This window comes from Corythoichthys intestinalis, chromosome 16 (genome assembly GCF_030265065.1).
Source record: "Corythoichthys intestinalis isolate RoL2023-P3 chromosome 16, ASM3026506v1, whole genome shotgun sequence".
Taxonomy (NCBI): domain Eukaryota; kingdom Metazoa; phylum Chordata; class Actinopteri; order Syngnathiformes; family Syngnathidae; genus Corythoichthys; species Corythoichthys intestinalis.
The window spans coordinates 46,808,539-46,826,324 of record NC_080410.1 but is presented as its reverse complement, the minus strand read 5'-3'; the positions used below and the strand labels follow the sequence as shown (position 1 = coordinate 46,826,324).

At 39.7% G+C, this 17,786-nt stretch overlaps 1 protein-coding gene across 2 annotated transcripts in view; it reads right to left on the bottom strand.

The window, feature by feature from the left end:
* Positions 1 to 9,852: 9,852 nt before the first annotated feature.
* Positions 9,853 to 17,786, bottom strand: part of arhgap44a (Rho GTPase activating protein 44a) — a 106,339-nt gene continuing 98,405 nt past the window's right edge. For both annotated transcript variants that reach the window (XM_057861254.1, XM_057861255.1), the window contains one exon: positions 9,853 to 10,996. In XM_057861254.1, coding sequence (XP_057717237.1) covers positions 10,851 to 10,996 — 146 coding nt within the window. In that variant the 3' untranslated portion in view covers positions 9,853 to 10,850. The remainder of the gene's footprint in view (positions 10,997 to 17,786) is intronic.

Sequence of the window (17,786 nt, the reverse complement as noted above, 5' to 3'; positions counted from 1 at the left end):
ATGTAATCAGAATTTAAAAAAAATTCCCATAGTTAATTGCATGTATGTGTATGAATGTGTGTATGTGTGTGTTGTTTAATTGGGCCCCTACTAAAAGCTTTAAATAGCTTATTCGGAGTGTCCCTTTCATACATCTTGTCAGATGAACTGCTTGTATATATGACCATGTTCATGTGTGTACCATGATACGATGTGTGAATAAACTAAACTAAACTAAAATTCACTCATCATTCATTTTACGTAAATATTTCAAGCTAAAACTACGCTATTGTGTAATCCAACGTGGTGGTCGTCACAAAACAAACTTTTTAAGTTGAAAGTTCTCGTAAATAAATGCGTAAATCCAAGGAATTTCTATAGATATGAGCGTAAAACAGTCTAGAGTGTTGGTTAAAAGGGAAAAAAACGGGCAGTTTTCATTTTACGTAAATATTTCATGCTACAGTTAGGCATACACTTCATAATATAAAATACAAAATAACTGCGACCAACTGCTTCCGGTATCCATCGATGAGTTTCTTACAATGCTCTGCTGCAATTTTAGATCATTCTTCTTTGGCCAACTGCTTCAGGTCTCTGAGATTTGAAGGGTTCCTTATCTAAGATGCCATTTTCAGATCTCTCCACAGGTGTTCTATGGGATCCAGGTCTGGACTCATTGCTGGCCACTTTAGAAGTCTCCCGTGCTTTCTCTTGAACCATTTTCTTGTGCTAGTTCTAGTTTTGGGTCATTGTCCTGCTGGAAATCCATGACCTCTGAGGGAGACCCAGCTTTCTCACACTGGGCCCTAAATTATGCAGCAAAATTTGTTGGTAGTCTTCAGACTTCATAATGTCATGCACACTGTCAAGCAGTCCAGTGCCAGAAGCAGCAAAGCAACCCCAAAACATCCGGGAACCTCCGCCATGTTTGACTGTGGGGACTGTGTTCTTTTCTTTGAAGGCCTAGTTTTTTTCCCCTGTAAACTCTATGTTGATGACTTTTCCCAAAAAGCTCTACTTTTGTCTTATCTGACCAGGGAACATTCTTCTAAAACATTTTTGGCTTTCTCAGGTAAATTTTGGCAAACTCCAGCCTGGCTTTTTTTATGTCTCTGAGTCAGAACTAAGGTCTTCCTGGGTATCCTACCATAGAGTCCCTTTTCATTCAGACACTGACGGATAGTACGGGTTGACACTGTTGTACCCTCGGAATGCAGGACAGCTTGAACTTTTTTGGATATTAGTCGAGGTTCTTTATCCACCATCCGTACAATTATTTCATTGAAATCTCTCGTCATTTTTTTCTTTTCCGTCCACATCTAGGGAGGTTAGCCACAGTGCCATGGGCTTTACACTTATTGATAACACTGTGCACGGTAGACACAGGAACATTCAGGTCTTTGGAGATGGACTTGTAACTTTGAGATTGCCCATGCTTCCTCACAAATTTGTTTCTCAAGTCCTCAGACAGTTGTTTGGTCTTCTTTCTTTCCTCCATGCGGAATGTGGTACACACAAGGACACATGACAGAGGTTGAGTCAACTTTAATCCATTTTAACTGGATGCAGGTGTGATTTAGTTATTGCCACCGCCTGTTATGTGCCACAGGTAAGGAACAAGTGCTGTTAATTACACAAATTAGAGGAGCATCACATGATTTTTCAAATGGTGCCAATACTTTTTCCCCATTCTGTTTTGTGTTTTTTTTTTTTCATTGCAAGCAAAATCAATGAATACTACCAAAGCATTTGTAATTGCAATCATTTTCTGGGAGAAACTGAGCATTATGTGACAGAATTGCAGGGGTGCTTATACTTTTGGCCAGCATTGTAGATATGGACATTAAACAGTCTCGGTTCTTGGTTAAAATAAAATTGAAAAAAAAACGCGCAATTAGCATTTCTCTCTCTCGGCTTGGCTTCAGTCAGTTAGTAAATGTAGCGGCCGCCTTATGAAAATAGAGCCTTTCCTGTGAAAATTCTTGTGAATAAATGCTTAAATCCCTGAATGTTTTAAAGATATGGACGTCTCTTCGTTAAAAGCAAAACAAAACGTGCAGTTAGCATTTATTTTCCGTAAATATGTCGAAGTACGACATTAGTCTGTTAGGCAATGTGGCGGCAGCCTTGCAACAAAGAGCTTTTTACGTTGAAAGTTCTTGTGAATAAATGATTAAATCCCCCAATTCTTTATCGGTATGAATGTAAAACAGTCTCGATTCTTTGTTAAAACAGCAAAAAACCGGGCAGTTCGCATTTATTTTACATAAATATGTCGAAAAATGACTCCAACGCCGTCGCGTTGAATTTCTCCCATTGATTTTTTTCACAACGCTTCAAAATGCGTGCATCGTACGAAAAATATAATAATGACCTCGAATCCTCGAACAAATCACTCCTGAGACAATCCTTCCTGTTTGTACGCGGTACAGCTTTCGTACTTTTTCAACCTAAATCTGCCGTTGGATCGTTGCATGTGTCGCTGCGATTGACTGCGAATAACTGAAGCGGAGTGTGGGATGGCCCACTACTTAAAGGCATGGCGCAGTGTATTTCGACTGTGACCCGTCAATATAATAAAAAAAAATGCATGGAAAAAGACTCAAAAACAGTCATACAGTGTATCACAAAAGTGAGTACAACCTTCGCATTTCTGCAGATATTAAAGTATATCTTTTCATAGGGCAACACTGATAAAATGACACTGACACAATGAAAAGTAGTCTGTGTGCATCTTATATAATAGAGTTCATTTATTTTCCCCTCTGTCCCAGTGCCGGGATTTGCGATGGGGCGGCGTAGGGTCGGTCGCCAATGGGCTTACACTCACAAGGGATTCACACAATTACTGGGTTCTAGATCACAGAGCTGCATCGCAGATCGCAGGCCCCCCACAAGGTGTTAACCTGAAATACATCTAGCTGATGAGAGAACCATCATACTAGTAGTTAATGTAGACGTTCAATGTATTTCTTGTTGTTGTCTGTGTTTCTTTTCTTTCTTCTCTTGTGTGTCTTTTCTTCTGTTCCCTCATACCCCCTTCCTGTTCACTGCTTTGTCATAATAAATGAGGTATGTTGAATGATCACAATGGGAGTATGTCATACTCTCAATGTGAAACATTAAAACTGTTCAGACCAACCGGGCACTTAGACTTCCATTCTCCGTGTCAAACAGCTGAACAGGACAGGTTTAAAAAAAAAAAAAAAATATATATATATATATATATATATATAGGGCTGTCAAAATTATCGCGTTAACGGGCGGTAATTAATTTTTTAAATTAATCATGTTAAAATATTTGACGCAATTAACGCACATGCCCCGCTCAAACATTAAAATGACAGCACAGTGAAATGTGTACTTGTGTTTTTCTGAGTTTTGTCGCCCTCTGCTGGCGCTTAGGTGCGACTGATTTTAAAGGCTTCAGCACCCATGAGCATTGTGTAAGTAATTATTGGCATCAACAATGGGGGGCTACTAGTTTATTTTTTGATTGAAAATTTTACAAATTTTATTAAAACGAAAACAGAAGAGGGGTTTTAGTATAAAATTTCTATAACTTGTACTAACATTTATCTTTTATAAACAATAATAAACAATAATAATAAACAAATACAGTACTTTTGTACCGTATGTTGAATGTATATATCCATCTTGTGTCTAATCTTTCCATTCCAACAATAATTTACAGAAAAATATGGCATATGTTATAGATGGTTTGAATTGCGATTAATTACGATTAATTTTTAAGCTGTAATTAACTCGATTAATCCCCTAATATATATATATATATATATATATACATACATATATATGTATTCCCCTCAAAATAACTCAAAATATAGCTGTTAATATCTAAACCCCTGGCAACAAAAGTGAGTACACCACATGGGAACTACGTACAACCCTAAATGTCCAAATTGAGTACTGCTTGTCATTTTCCCTCCAAAATGTCACGTGACTCGTTGCAGGAGTGCTTTCAGCAATGCTGGAGAGACTGAAGAGTTGGTGGTGGTGGGGGGGGGGGGGGGGGGGGGGGGGTCATTCCCACCACCATGCTTGACTGTAGGCATGACACATTTATCTCTGTACTGCTCACCTGGTCGCTGCCACACATGCTTGAGACCATCGGAACCAAACAAATTAAATTTAGTCTCATCAGACCATAGCACACTGTTCCAGTAATCCATGTGCTTTGTTGACATGTCCTCAGCAAACTGTTTGCGGGCTTTCTGGTGTACTGTCTTCAAGAAGAGGCTTCCTCCTGGGGTGACAGCCATGCACACCAATTTGATGTAGAGTACGGCGTATGGTCTGAGTACAAACAGGCTGACCCCCCACCACTTCAGTCTCTGCTCCAATGCTGACAGCACTCCTGTAACGAGTCACATGACATTTTGGAGGGAAATTGACAAACAGTACTCAATTTAGACATTTAGGGTTGTACGTAGTTCCCATGCGGTTTTGTTACCAGGGGTTTAGATATTAATGGCTATATTTTGAGTTATTTTGGGGGGAAAATAATTGAACTCTATTATATAGGCTGCACACAGATTACTTTTCATTATTTCAAAGTGTCATTTTGTCAGTGTTGTCCGATGAAAAGATATACTTCAATATCTACAGAAATGCGACGGGTGTACTAACTTTTGAGAGACACTTTATGACTCAATTTTTGAGTCTTCTTCCATGCAATTTTTTCACGTTTCAAAGTGCATGCATGGGGCTCTTTTATGTAAGAATTACCTTGAATCCTTGACCAAATCACTCTTGAGACACCCCTGCCTGCTTTTATGCAGTAAAACATGTCCTTTCTTCACCTAAATCTGGCGTTTGAACGCAGCATGTTTGCGTTTATCACATTGAAAGCCAACTCAGCTCTGCCTGGGTCTGTTTGTAGGAGCCGTCTTGTCAACTGATGGTGAAGTATATGATAGATTCCCGTTCAAAGGTTAATGAGTCCACTTCGAAGTTTTCAATAAAAACACCAGAAACGTAATGTTATTAAAAACGTAGAGTTTAATATATATAGATCTATTTATTTCTGACATTCTGATAAGGATTGCAGGTCGGCTTCACAGTACACACTGTGTTTCACTTGATATGCTAAGCACAGGATGAAGGGGGTGTTGGGTGCTTCTTTTTGACTAGTGTGAGGAGGCTGCATACCCACAGGCAACAACACAGGCTCCCCCTCGTTAAACCTCACGTAGGACCTTTTTATTCCCCTTCTAAAACGTCATTATGGTTCACATTGTCATTCATAAAAGTGCCCACTGAACCCGCACCCCTAAAAAGACAAAAACCTTTGAAATTACTATCTAGGTGCATGCTTTTCCACAGTCCTCCTCACTTTTTTTCCCCGTTGAATTCAAACCTCGCCCTTAAAATGAAAACATGATAGTTGGGTAAACGGCGTAAAAATGTTCTGGTAGAAAAGTGAACGGGTTTGAGGGAGGAAAGAAGCTCTTGAAAATGACGATTTGTGCCTTGTTGTGTAAGAGCAGCCTGTTGTGTGAATATGAGTGCATGCGTGTAGGCAGATGATGCACCAAAGCTTTACAGTAATACTCCTCATAATGTTCATACATGCCAGCAAGTTGTACGGGCTATAATAATAATAATAAATCATGTTTTTCAAATGAGTCACATTCAGTCAGCCTAGCAGGTTACCAAAAATAATGAATAAAGATGCCCGTAGTTGATACAAAATAAAGAGTGCCCTCGCATTGTTGCATATTATAAACCACAACTACTTAGAGAATAAATATGATCAACAAAATTTTCATTAACACACACAAACCGACGCTTAGCACACATCACTTTTACACGTGGCCCCCTTGAATAAACAGGAAATTAAAAATGAAAGCAGCATTTCCAAATTTTGATGTGATTTCCGTGACGATCGGTGAAGGTTTGAAGAAAAAGAAATATAAAGAGTTTGGGGGTAGTCTTGGAAACATCCCTAAAAATATACATTTTTTACTCGGATATCCGCAGTTGCAAAAATTGGTGATCTTTCGGGAATGTTGAGGCTCTCCAAAATACAAGCTAAAACGGAATAAATTCCGGTAATTCACTCTACTTTTACAAAAAATGGAAATGTTATGACTGTAATTGCACTTAAGAACTTTTGACTTAAAAAAAAAAAAAAAACTAAACTCAAGTCTAATGAACTGTCTGTTAAGCAGTGAATAACTGATAAAAAAAAAAAAAGTGGGCAACACTTTATTTGACAATGGCATCATAAGACTGTCATATGACCATAATTATGACATGACACTGTCATAAGCGTAAATGAATGCTCATGACAGATGTCATTAAGTGTCATCTGGCAAAGATGTTACTAACTCCATTTATTCATCCATCTTTTCCATCCATTCAAAAGATACATAAATTGCCAGATGACATTTAATGACATCCGTCATTAGCATGACAGTGTCATGTCATAATTATGACAGTCTTATGGCAGAAAATGATGTCACTTAATCTATTTACATCCATACAAAAGTGACATCAAAAGCATTAATTAATGCTCATGACAGTGCCATGTCATAAATATGACAGTCATATGACGGCAAATGAAGTCACTAACTCCATTCACATCTTTACATCCACTCAAAAGGGACTTGATAAGCACTCACTAATGCTCATGACGGTGTCATGTCATATTTATGACGGTCTTATGACAGCAAATGATGTCACTAACTCCACATCTTTTAAATCCATTCAAAAGTGACATCATAAGCATTCATTAATGCTTATGACAGTGTCATGTCATTTTTAAGACAGTCTTGTGATGGCAAATGATGTCAATAACTCCAATCACATTCATGACAGTATCATGGGTTATTTATGATGGTCTTATGATGGCAAATGACGTCACTAACTCCATTTGGATTTGATTTGACATGGATGACACTTAATGACATCTGTCATAAGCATTCATTAGCGCTCATGACAGTGTCATGTCATAATTATGACGGTCATATGACAGCAAATTATGTAACTAACTTCATTTACAGCTTTTACATCCATTCAAAATCAACATCATTTGCTGGATGACACTTAATGACATCTGTCATAAGCATTTATTAGCGCTCATGACAGTGTCATGTCAAAATTATGACAGTCATATGACGGCAAATTATGTCACTAACTCCATTGAAATGTTTTACATCCATTCAAAAGCAACATCATTTGCTGGATGAAAGTTAATGACATCTGTCATAAGCATTCATTAACGCTCATGACAGTGTCATGTCAAATTATGACGGTCATATGACGGCAAATGATGTCACTAACTCCATTTCCATCTTTTACAGCTGTTCGAAAGTAACATCATAAGCACTCATTAATGCTCATGACAGTGTCATGTCATATTTATGACGGTCTTATGACGGCAAATGATCTAACATCATTTATATCATTGACATCCATTCAAAACTGAGATTAGATGCATTCATTCATCTTATGACGGCAAATATGTCACTAACTTCATTTGCATCTTTCACGTTAACCTAAAAAGCGACATCATTTTCCAGATGACATATAATGACATCTGTCATAAGCATTTATTAATTTCTCATGACAGTGTCATGTCATATTTAGGACGGTCTTATGATGGCAAATGATGTCACTAACTTCATTTACATCTTATATATCCATTCAAAAGTGACATCATAAGCATTAATGCTCGTGACAGTGCCATGAAGCAAGTGTCACTAACATCATTTACATCCATTCAAAAGTGACATCATAAGCATTCATTAATGCTCATGACAGTGTCATGCCATATTTATGACTGTCTTATGACCGCAAATGATGTCAATAACTCCAGTTACATCTTTTACATCCATTCAAAAGTGACATCATAAGCCATTCATTAACGCTCATGAGAGTGTCATGTCATATTTATGACGGTTTTATGATAGTCTTATGAACCCACTGCCAAATAAAGTGTTACCAAAAAGTGAATAAATGTGCACAATTTCATTTTTTACAGCTCAAACTTGCCACTTTCAGCGATGAGGCATTCTCATCGGAGCATATTCATCAAATCAATACGCAAGTCAATGTAGCATAAATAAATAAATACATAAATAAAATCATTTTTGTTCAACATGGGAAAAAAATAACCTCACTTTGTCTACATGTGATAAATATCAGCACATTATATACACATAGTGGAGATACACCTTATACATATAGATTTTTCCTCTCAGATTTATACACATCTAATTATGTACACTCTTGCTTGCTGTATTTACACGCAGGGTGGTGTTGAATGTAAACTCATCGGCAGCCATTGAAGGGGATAGACGTCCAATCCATTTGGACTGAAAGGGCTGGCAGCGAATGATCATTATCCACGTCAATGTCAGCCAATGAGTTGACTAAGCCCGAAGCACTTGAACGAGGTTACCTGAACATGAAAAGCAGTGACGAGTCATCCTTTTTCAGTCATTTACCACCAAAAATGGCCTTTGTTGATAGTGGCTGACACAACACGGATGTACAAATTTTTTTCCCACACTGTGCTGGTACTAAAAAAGTAAATATATATTTAGATTATGTTAAAAATCGTGGACTTCCTCAAATAGTGACCTCCGGCCAAATAGGTTCCCGTTGTGCCTTTGGCTCTAACCAGCGGATAGGGTGTGTTCGAGGCTTTTTGCATCGTATCCCAAAAAAAAAAAAGATTCAACTGGGTACAATGGGCATGAAGAGTCCCATGCTAAATCGTCCAAGCACATAACATCCATGAGAGGAAAGAAACAAACTCCCTCCATTGCCAGCTCATTCCAATCTGCCTGAATAAGACAGCCAGCTGTTCACGAACCTAGAGACAGACACTAAAGCCAGCTAGCAAGCTGCTAATGTAAGCGAAGCGACAGCAGCTAATACTAGCCAGCTAGCTGCTATTGCTGCCCAGCCCAGCTACTATTGCTAATGGATTAGCGAGAGTAGATCCTCGCACATCGTTTGGGTCCACAGCAACCATGAAAGCAGAGGTGTTGTGGTTGCCTGAGAGTTTAAACTGATGCTCGCCACGCTAAATGCTAATGCTAACAAGAACGCTTCAACTCGGCTTGTGGTCTGTGTCTGCGCTGTAGTGGTGTCGCGTGAGTACACTATTCAATACGCTGCATTCTTACATCACACACATTCCACATTTCCACTTTGTAGAAATTAACACAAATTCGTGGATTTTGTTTTGCTTTGTCTTTTTTTTTAAATGTCTTCAAGGGAAAGTTCAGAATTTTTGACATAAGGCTTAATCTTCGAGTTCGCAGGTGTTGAATTAGTCGTTGGAGTTGTTTAAACAAATTCCGTGCAGTTTTTTAGTTATTTCATAGTTTCAGGGCTATGGAGTGGCTAAGATAGCACGAGTCAATTGTGCCTGCTTAGCATACCAATATAAAGTCCGCCACCGTCTTTTTCTTACGATCACTGACCCCACCCCCTTCCTCCAGCCATGACTGGTAGTTTTTTTTTTCCGTACAAAAAATCCCTGCACGTGACCTGTGCGTCGTGTCATATCCCTGCTATGTTGTATGATACACAGTGCCCCCCATAATTATTGGCACCCCTGAAAAAGATGTGTTTTTTAGCTTCTAGTTTATATATTTTTTTTATTCAAATAATATGGGACCTTAATGGGAAAAAAAAGAGAAAAATCAACTTTCAATACAAGTGCATTCATTCGGTGGGGAAAAAAAATCTCACATAAAGAAAAAATTATTTGACATCAAATAATGTGTCACAATTATTAGCACCCCTGGTGTTAATACTTTGTACAACCCCCTTTTGCCAACAAAACAAGGTCTGGGGAATGAGATGGCCATGGGAGGAGCTTGATTTTGTGTAGATTTGGCCATATGTTTAGGGTCATTGTCTTGCTGAAAGACCCAGTGACGACCCATCTTCAGCTTTCGGGCAGAGGGCAACAAATTTTGATTTAAAATGTCCTGGTATTTCAAAGCATTCATGATGCCATGCACCCTAACAAGGTTCCCAGGCCCTTTGGAAGCGAAACAGCCCCACAGCATCACTGACCCACCCCCATACTTCACAGTGGGTATGAGGTGCTTTTCAGCATGCGCACCTTTCGTGGCACGCCAGACCCACTTAGAGTGTTTGTTGCCAAAAAGCTCAATCTTGGTCTCACACAAAAATACACATGGTCCCAGGCTTGAACTGGTGATGCTGTGGGGCTGTTTTGCTTCCAAAGGCCCTGGGGACCTTGTTAGGGTGCATGTGAAGGTTGGATTTTTCTCTTTTTTCCATTAAGGTCCCATATTATTTGAATTAATAAAAAATTATTAGAAGCTAAAAAACACATCTTTTTCAGGGGTGCCAATAATTATGGAGGGCACTGTATGTGTGTACTGTAACTTCTGTAACTGCTCTACTTGTAATCTGAGAAAACCTCATTACCCTTCCTTTTTTCATGGCCACTATTTGAGGAAAGTCAGAATTAAAGTTACCCTGTGAAGCAAATGTATCCCATCCATGTCCGGCTCAATAAAAGCGATATGATAATCATACAACTATATCGCATTTAAGGCAAATTAAAACAAACAAACAAAAACAAATCATCATGATTAAACAAAGCACAAAACAAAACAGTAAATAAGAAGTGATCAATAATCTTTCTAAAGGCATTGGTTTGTCCTATGTGGCATTTTGGTGTTTTTCTTTCAGTTCTGGATGCAGATTTTCTCATGATTACCATTTTTTAAAACTTATTCACTGCCATCGACGGCGATAAACGGATCGGGCGTCTATCGATGTCAGCGGCAGCCAACGAATCAATAGATGAGGCCAAACGGTGTGTCGGCCTCCCGTGGCGATTGGCGACATCATAGAGTGGTCGCCAGCCGCTCCTCCTCGCGCGGGGCCTCGCCCGACGGCGGCGATTGGGACCTCCTGCAGGGGGCGCCGCTGAACTCGTCGATGAGGCTGTCCAGATTGACATTGATGGAGGGGATTTCGTAATTGAAGATGTCTAAAGCGTGACGGGCGAATGACGACAATGAACGACAAGTGGGACAACGAGGATGGCGATGAAGTGTACAGTGGGGAAAAAAAATGGAAGAGAGCAGAAATATTATTTCGGGGGGTTCGAGGTCATATGAAGTCTAAACACGTCTACCGTGAAGGGCTTCGGTTTGAGGGGTCGTACAATGACACGTTACACTTGGGACGACAAAAGGGCAACACAAAGGCGACAAGATGTGTTTTTAGTGTGAGAGAGACACTAGCTGGGATTGGATGGAAACTGGGGTTGCACAAAATCTACATTTTCAAAGTGTCTACCGATTAGGGTTGTCAAAAGTATTGATACGGAATTGTTTTATGTTTTATCCCTATGCGATATTTGATCAAAAAAAGAATCGCTACTCACTTACAGTATTTGTTGTCAAATTTGATTTTGCATTACTTTTGATAGTAATCGAGTAACCTCCGTGAAGTTGGCCCCCACCATCAGACCCAAATTTATATTAAATGATGTCAATCGTTTGTGTCAAGTTTGTGCTCGTTTGTGCTGTAAAAAGCTTCGTTTGTGCTGCTATCGTTTTTGAAATATTGAGAAATTCATTTTGAGCGATGACATCACGCAGCCCCCAATTATTGCAAAATGGACCTGAAATGGTACCATTCGTTTATGCTACGTTTGTGCTCATTTGTGCTGCTATTGTTTTATAGAAATTGAGATACAGGTAGTCCCCTGGTTGTGAATTAGTTCCTATTGCTGGCAACGTATGCTGAATTTCCGCGTAAATCGGCATCAGCCCTTGAAAAATTCAAAATAACTATCCAAAAAGTCCAAAAATATTGTGCAGTGCCTTGCAAAAGTATTCGGCCCCCTTGAACCTTGCAACCTTTCGCCACATTTCAGGCTTCAAAGATATAAAATTTAAATTTTTTTGTCAAGAATCAACAACAAGTGGGACACAATCGTGAAGTGGAACAAAATTTATTGGATAATTTAAACTTTTTTAACAAATAAAAAACTGAAAAGTGGGGCGTGCAATATTATTCGGCCCCCTTGCGTTAATACTTTGTAGCGCCACCTTTTGCTCCAATTACAGCTGCAAGTCGCTTGGGGTATGTTTCTATCAGTTTTGCACATCGAGAGACTGACATTCTTGCCCATTCTTCCTTGCAAAACAGCTCGAGCTCAGTGAGGTTGGATGGAGAGTGTTTGTGAACAGCAGTCTTCAGCTCTTTCCACAGATTCTCGATTGGATTCAGGTCTGGACTTTGACTTGGCCATTCTAACACCTGGATACGTCTATTTGTGAACCATTCCATTGTAGATTTGGCTTTATGTTTTGGATCATTGTCCTGTTGGAAGATAAATCTCCATCCCAGTCTCAGGTCTTGTGCAGATACCAACAGGTTTTCTTCCAGAATGTTCCTGTATTTGGCTGCATCCATCTTCCCGTCAATTTTAACCATCTTCCCTGTCCCTGCTGAAGAAAAGCAGGCCCAAACTATGATGCTGCCACCACCATGTTTGACAGTGGGGATGGTGTGTTCAGGGTGATGAGCTGTGTTGCTTTTACGCCAAACATATCGTTTTGCATTGTGGCCAAAAAGTTCAATTTTGCTTTCATCTGACCAGAGCACCTTCTTCCACATGTTTGGTGTGTCTCCCAGGTGGCTTGTGGCAAACTTTAAACGAGACTTTTTATGGATATCTTTGAGAAATGGCTTTCTTCTGGCCACTCTTCCATAAAGGCCAGATTTGTGCAGTGTACGACTGATTGTTGTCCTATGGACAGACTCTCCCACCTCAGCTGTAGATCTCTGCAGTTCATCCTGAGTGATCATGGGCCTCTTGGCTGCATCTCTGATCGGTTTTCTCCTTGTTTGAGAAGAAAGTTTGGAAGGACGGCCGGGTCTTGGTAGATTTGCAGTGGTCTGATGCTCCTTCCATTTCAATATGATGGCTTGCACAGTGCTCCTTGACATGTTTAAAGCTTGGGAAATCTTTTTGTATCCAAATCCGGCTTTAAACTTCTCCACGACAGTATCTCGGACCTGCCTGGTGTGTTCCTTGGTTTTCGTAATGCTCTCTGCACTTTAAACAGAACCCTGAGACTATCACAGAGCAGGTGCATTTATACGGAGACTTGATTACACACAGGTGGATTCTATTTATCATCATCGGTCATTTAGGACAACATTGGATCATTCAGAGATCCTCACTGAACTTCTGGAGTGAGTTTGCTGCACTGAAAGTAAAGGGGCCGAATAATATTGCACGCCCCACTTTTCAGTTTTTTATTTGTTAAAAAAGTTTAAATTATCCAATTAATTTTGTTCCACTTCACGACTGTGTCCCACTTGTTGTTGATTCTTGACAAAAAAATTAAATTTCATATCTTTATGTTTGAAGCCTGAAACGTAGCGAAAGGTTGAAAGATTCAAGGGGGCCGAATACTTTTGCAAGGCACTGCATTTTGTTTAATGGTGGAAAATAGGCTGTCCTCTGGTGGCAGGGTTGGGTCTAGCTGGACTGTCAATAACGCTACCACATAGACATCATTACCTATTGACGTGACACTTCTTTGTGTCATGCCTTATCAGACGGAACCGAGCTTCATTTAGTATAAACAGGCGAAGACGGCACACGCTCATGTCAAAGCTATAGCACTCAAAAAAATGGGGTGTTGAACTGACGTAAAAAAATTATGGAAAGAATTTGCACCTGATAATTTTGCTTTCCTTCAGCATTTAGCAATTGTGTTCTTTTAACATAAAGCACACATGTTGAGCCAACATAAGGCACAACTAGGGCTGTCAAATTTATTGAATTTTGAATTTTTGACATTAGGCTTAATCTTCGAGTTAGCGGGGATTTAATTAGTCGTTGGAGTTGTTTTGAACAAATTCCGTGCAGTCAATGGTGGTTGATATCAACTCCATCGACTAACTAAACCCCTGCTAACTCGAAGATAAAGCCTTATCTGAAAAATTCAATTACATGCGATGAAATTTTTCTGTTGAGGCAGCAAAGGGAGAAATATTGGGAAAAGTAACTGACAAATTACTTTTAAAGTAACTTATGTACTTTGATAATAAAGTAATCAGTAAAGTAACTAGATTACTTTTTTGAGGCGTAATCAGTAATTAACAGGGCTGTCAAACGATTAAAAATTTTAATCGAGTTAATTACAGCTTAAAAATAATTAATCATAATTAATCGCAATTAATCGCAATTCAAACCATCTATAAAATATGCCATATTTTTCTGTAAATTATATATATATTCTGTAAAATAAATTGTTGGAATGAAAAGATAAGACACATGATGGATATATACATTCAACATACGGTACATAAGGACTGTAGTGGGCATTTCACTCTACTGTCATTTAAATCTGTCTATGCTGTCCTCACTCCGAAGCGTCTACTTTTTCCAAAGCTAGACAGCTAGTGAACGACGCCTTGATAATCAGACTTCTCCCTTTTTCATCTGATTTATTAATAAAATAGCCTCAAACCATTGTCCTCTTTAGACCGTCGTAAAACTACAACAAAAAAAAAAAAAGTATACAAGCATTGCATTAGCAACAACGTTAGCTTAGCACGCTAAACAGGTTCACTAAACATAAACAAAAAGCGTCTCATACAAAAAATAGAACATTTCGCTTACTAACATAATATGTACATTCTTTACAACAACCATACTTAGGGACAAATCTTGTCCAAGGATCATATAAGCACAACATTACAACGTAGGCGTTAGCCCGAGACGTCGTGCAGCCATATTGAACTGGCAAGAAAAAAAAAAAAACCATGTCGCTAAGCGACCACAAGAGTTCGCTGTTAGACAGCACAAAAAGCCTGCTGTAAAACTTACCAAAAGGCAGAATACTGTCTGAGCGGGACATGTGCGTTAATTGTGTTGTATATTTTAACGTGATTAATTTAAAAAATTAATTACCGCGCGTTAACGCGATAATTTTGACAGCCCCAGTAATTAAATTACTTTTTCCAGTAATCTGTGACAACACTGATCGTACGTCGAAACCTGGGGACTACCTGTATTTTGATCTAGTTGCATTACCATTTTTGGACATCAATCCTCCATTGTGCGGCGGGCAAAAGGTGTAGCGACAAAATGCGGCCGGTGTAAGTCTCGAGAGCCAAAAAGTTTAAGAATCCCAGTTCTAAATAACTAATTTTAAGTACTGCTAATATTTTATAGAGTGATGAATTTCCCATGAAGTGCTATACCCGCACCCCCTTCAAAAAAGTGGATCAACCCAACCCCCCTACAACTACATCATACACTGGCGGCTGTTTAGAGGGCAGTGTTCCCTAATGTTAGGCTCATGTGTTCACAAATTGGAACCACCAAAGTCCAACATGGCACAAAAAAAGGTCAATTTTTAGGAGACAGTCGTGGATTTAGCTCATTCACTGCCATTGATGGTATTGCAAATCCAGTTGGTCTGAGATACAGTACCTTGCAAAAGTATTCGGCCCCCTTGAACCTTGCAACCTTTTGCCACATTTCAGGCTTCAAACATAAAGATATAAAATTTTAATTTTTTGTCAAGAATCAACAACAAGTGGGACACAATCGTGAAGTGGAACAACATTTATTGGATAATTTAAACTTTTTTAACAAATAAAAAACTGAAAAGTGGGGCGTGCAATATTATTCGGCCCCCTTGCGTTAATACTTTGTAGCGCCACCTTTTGCTCCAATTACAGCTGCAAGTCGCTTGGGGTATGTTTCTATCAGTTTTGCACATCGAGAGACTGACATTCTTGCCCATTCTTCCTTGCAAAACAGCTCGAGCTCAGTGAGGTTGGATGGAGAGTGTTTGTGACCAGCAGTCTTCAGATTCTCAATTGGATTCAGGTCTGGACTTTGACTTGGCCATTTCAACACCTGGATACGTTTATTTTTTAACCATTCCATTGTAGATTTGGCTTTATGTTTTGGATCATTGTCCTGTTGGAAGATAAATCTCCGTCCCAGTCTCAGGTCTTGTGCAGATACCAACAGGTTTTCTTCCAGAATGTTCCTGTATTTGGCTGCATCCACCTTCCCGTCAATTTTAACCATCTTCCCTGTCCCTGCTGAAGAAAAGCAGGCCCAAACCATGATGCTGCCACCACCATGTTTGACAGCGGGGATGGTGTGTTCAGGGTGATGAGCTGTGTTGCTTTTACGCCAAACATATCGTTTTGCATTGTGGCCAAAAAGTTCAATTTTGGTTTCATCCGACCAGAGCACCTTCTTCCACATGTTTGGTGTGTCTCCCAGGTGGCTTGTGGCAAACTTTAAACGAGACTTTTTATGGATATCTTTGAGAAATGGCTTTCTTCTTGCCACTCTTCCATAAAGGCCAGATTTGTGCAGTGTACGACTGATTGTTGTCCTATGGACAGACTCTCCCACCTCAGCTGTAGATCTCTGCAGTTCATCCAGAGTGATCATGGGCCTCTTGGCTGTTTCTCTGATCAGTTTTCTCCTTGTTTGAGAAGAAAGTTTGGAAGGACGGCCGGGTCTTGGTAGATTTGCAGTGGTCTGATGCTCCTTCCATTTCAATATGATGGCTTGCACAGTGCTCCTTGATATGTTTAAAGCTTGGGAAATCTTTTTGTATCCAAATCCGGCTTTAAACTTCTCCACAACAGTATCTCGGACCTGCCTCGTGTGTTCCTTGGTTTTCATAATGATCTCTGCACTTTAAACAGAACCCTGAGACTATCACAGAGCATGTGCATTTATACGGAAACTTGATTACACACAGGTGGATTCTATTTATCATCATCGGTCATTTAGGACAACATTGGATCATTCAAAGATCCTCACTGAACTTCTGGAGTGAGTTTGCTGCACTGAAAGTAAAGGGGCCGAATAATATTGCACGCCCCACTTTTCAGTTTTTTATGTGTTAAAAAAGTTTAAATTATCCAATAAATGTTGTTCCACTTCACGATTGTGTCCCACTTGTTGTTGATTCCTGACAAAAAAATGACATTTCATATCTTTATGTTTGAAGCCTGAAATGTGGCGAAAGGTTGCAAGATTCAAGGGGGCCGAATACTTTTGCAAGGCACTGTATAAAAAATATTTTTCATATAGTGTTTAGTAGACTTAACACTGGATTGCGTTGGACCTCCGAGGTTCCACGGTTTAAAAAAAACGTTCTTTCAGATGAACCTCAGTTAAGCGTCTGCGATGTGAGCGCGTAGCGGTGCACTCTGGGAAGTCCTTGAGCCGAGCGAAAAGTAAATGGCGTCCGCCCTAGAAGAGGGGGCGCTGGATTGAACAAGGCTGTGGCGTTTTGAGGCAGGCAGTAGGAAAGCCCAGAGGCAGCCGCGGCACCAGGCCAGGCAGTGAAAGATGGAGCGCAAGGGGTGTGGGGGCGGTTCGGGCCGGCTTACCCTAAATGTCCCCCTCACACTTAGCCCACAGTGAAGCCCTGGCCTCACACAGCTGCAGGGTACGACATAGTAGCAGGGGGAACAAGAGAACCATAAATATAGAAAAAGATTACAGGATGAGTGAGCGCTGTATACTGTATAAAGTGAGGGAAATAATTGTTTCATCATTTGCTTGATGGGTCGGTTTGATTATTGAACAAGTCTCCAATTTTCATTTTGACGCTTCAAAACACAGTACAGTGGTAAAATGCGGGCCAAAAGTATTGGCATGCCTGCAATTCTGCCAGATAATGCCCAATTTCTCCCAGAAAATGATTGCGATTACAAATGCTTTGGTAGTAATTAAAGATGTCCCGATCGATTAGGATGCCGATCGA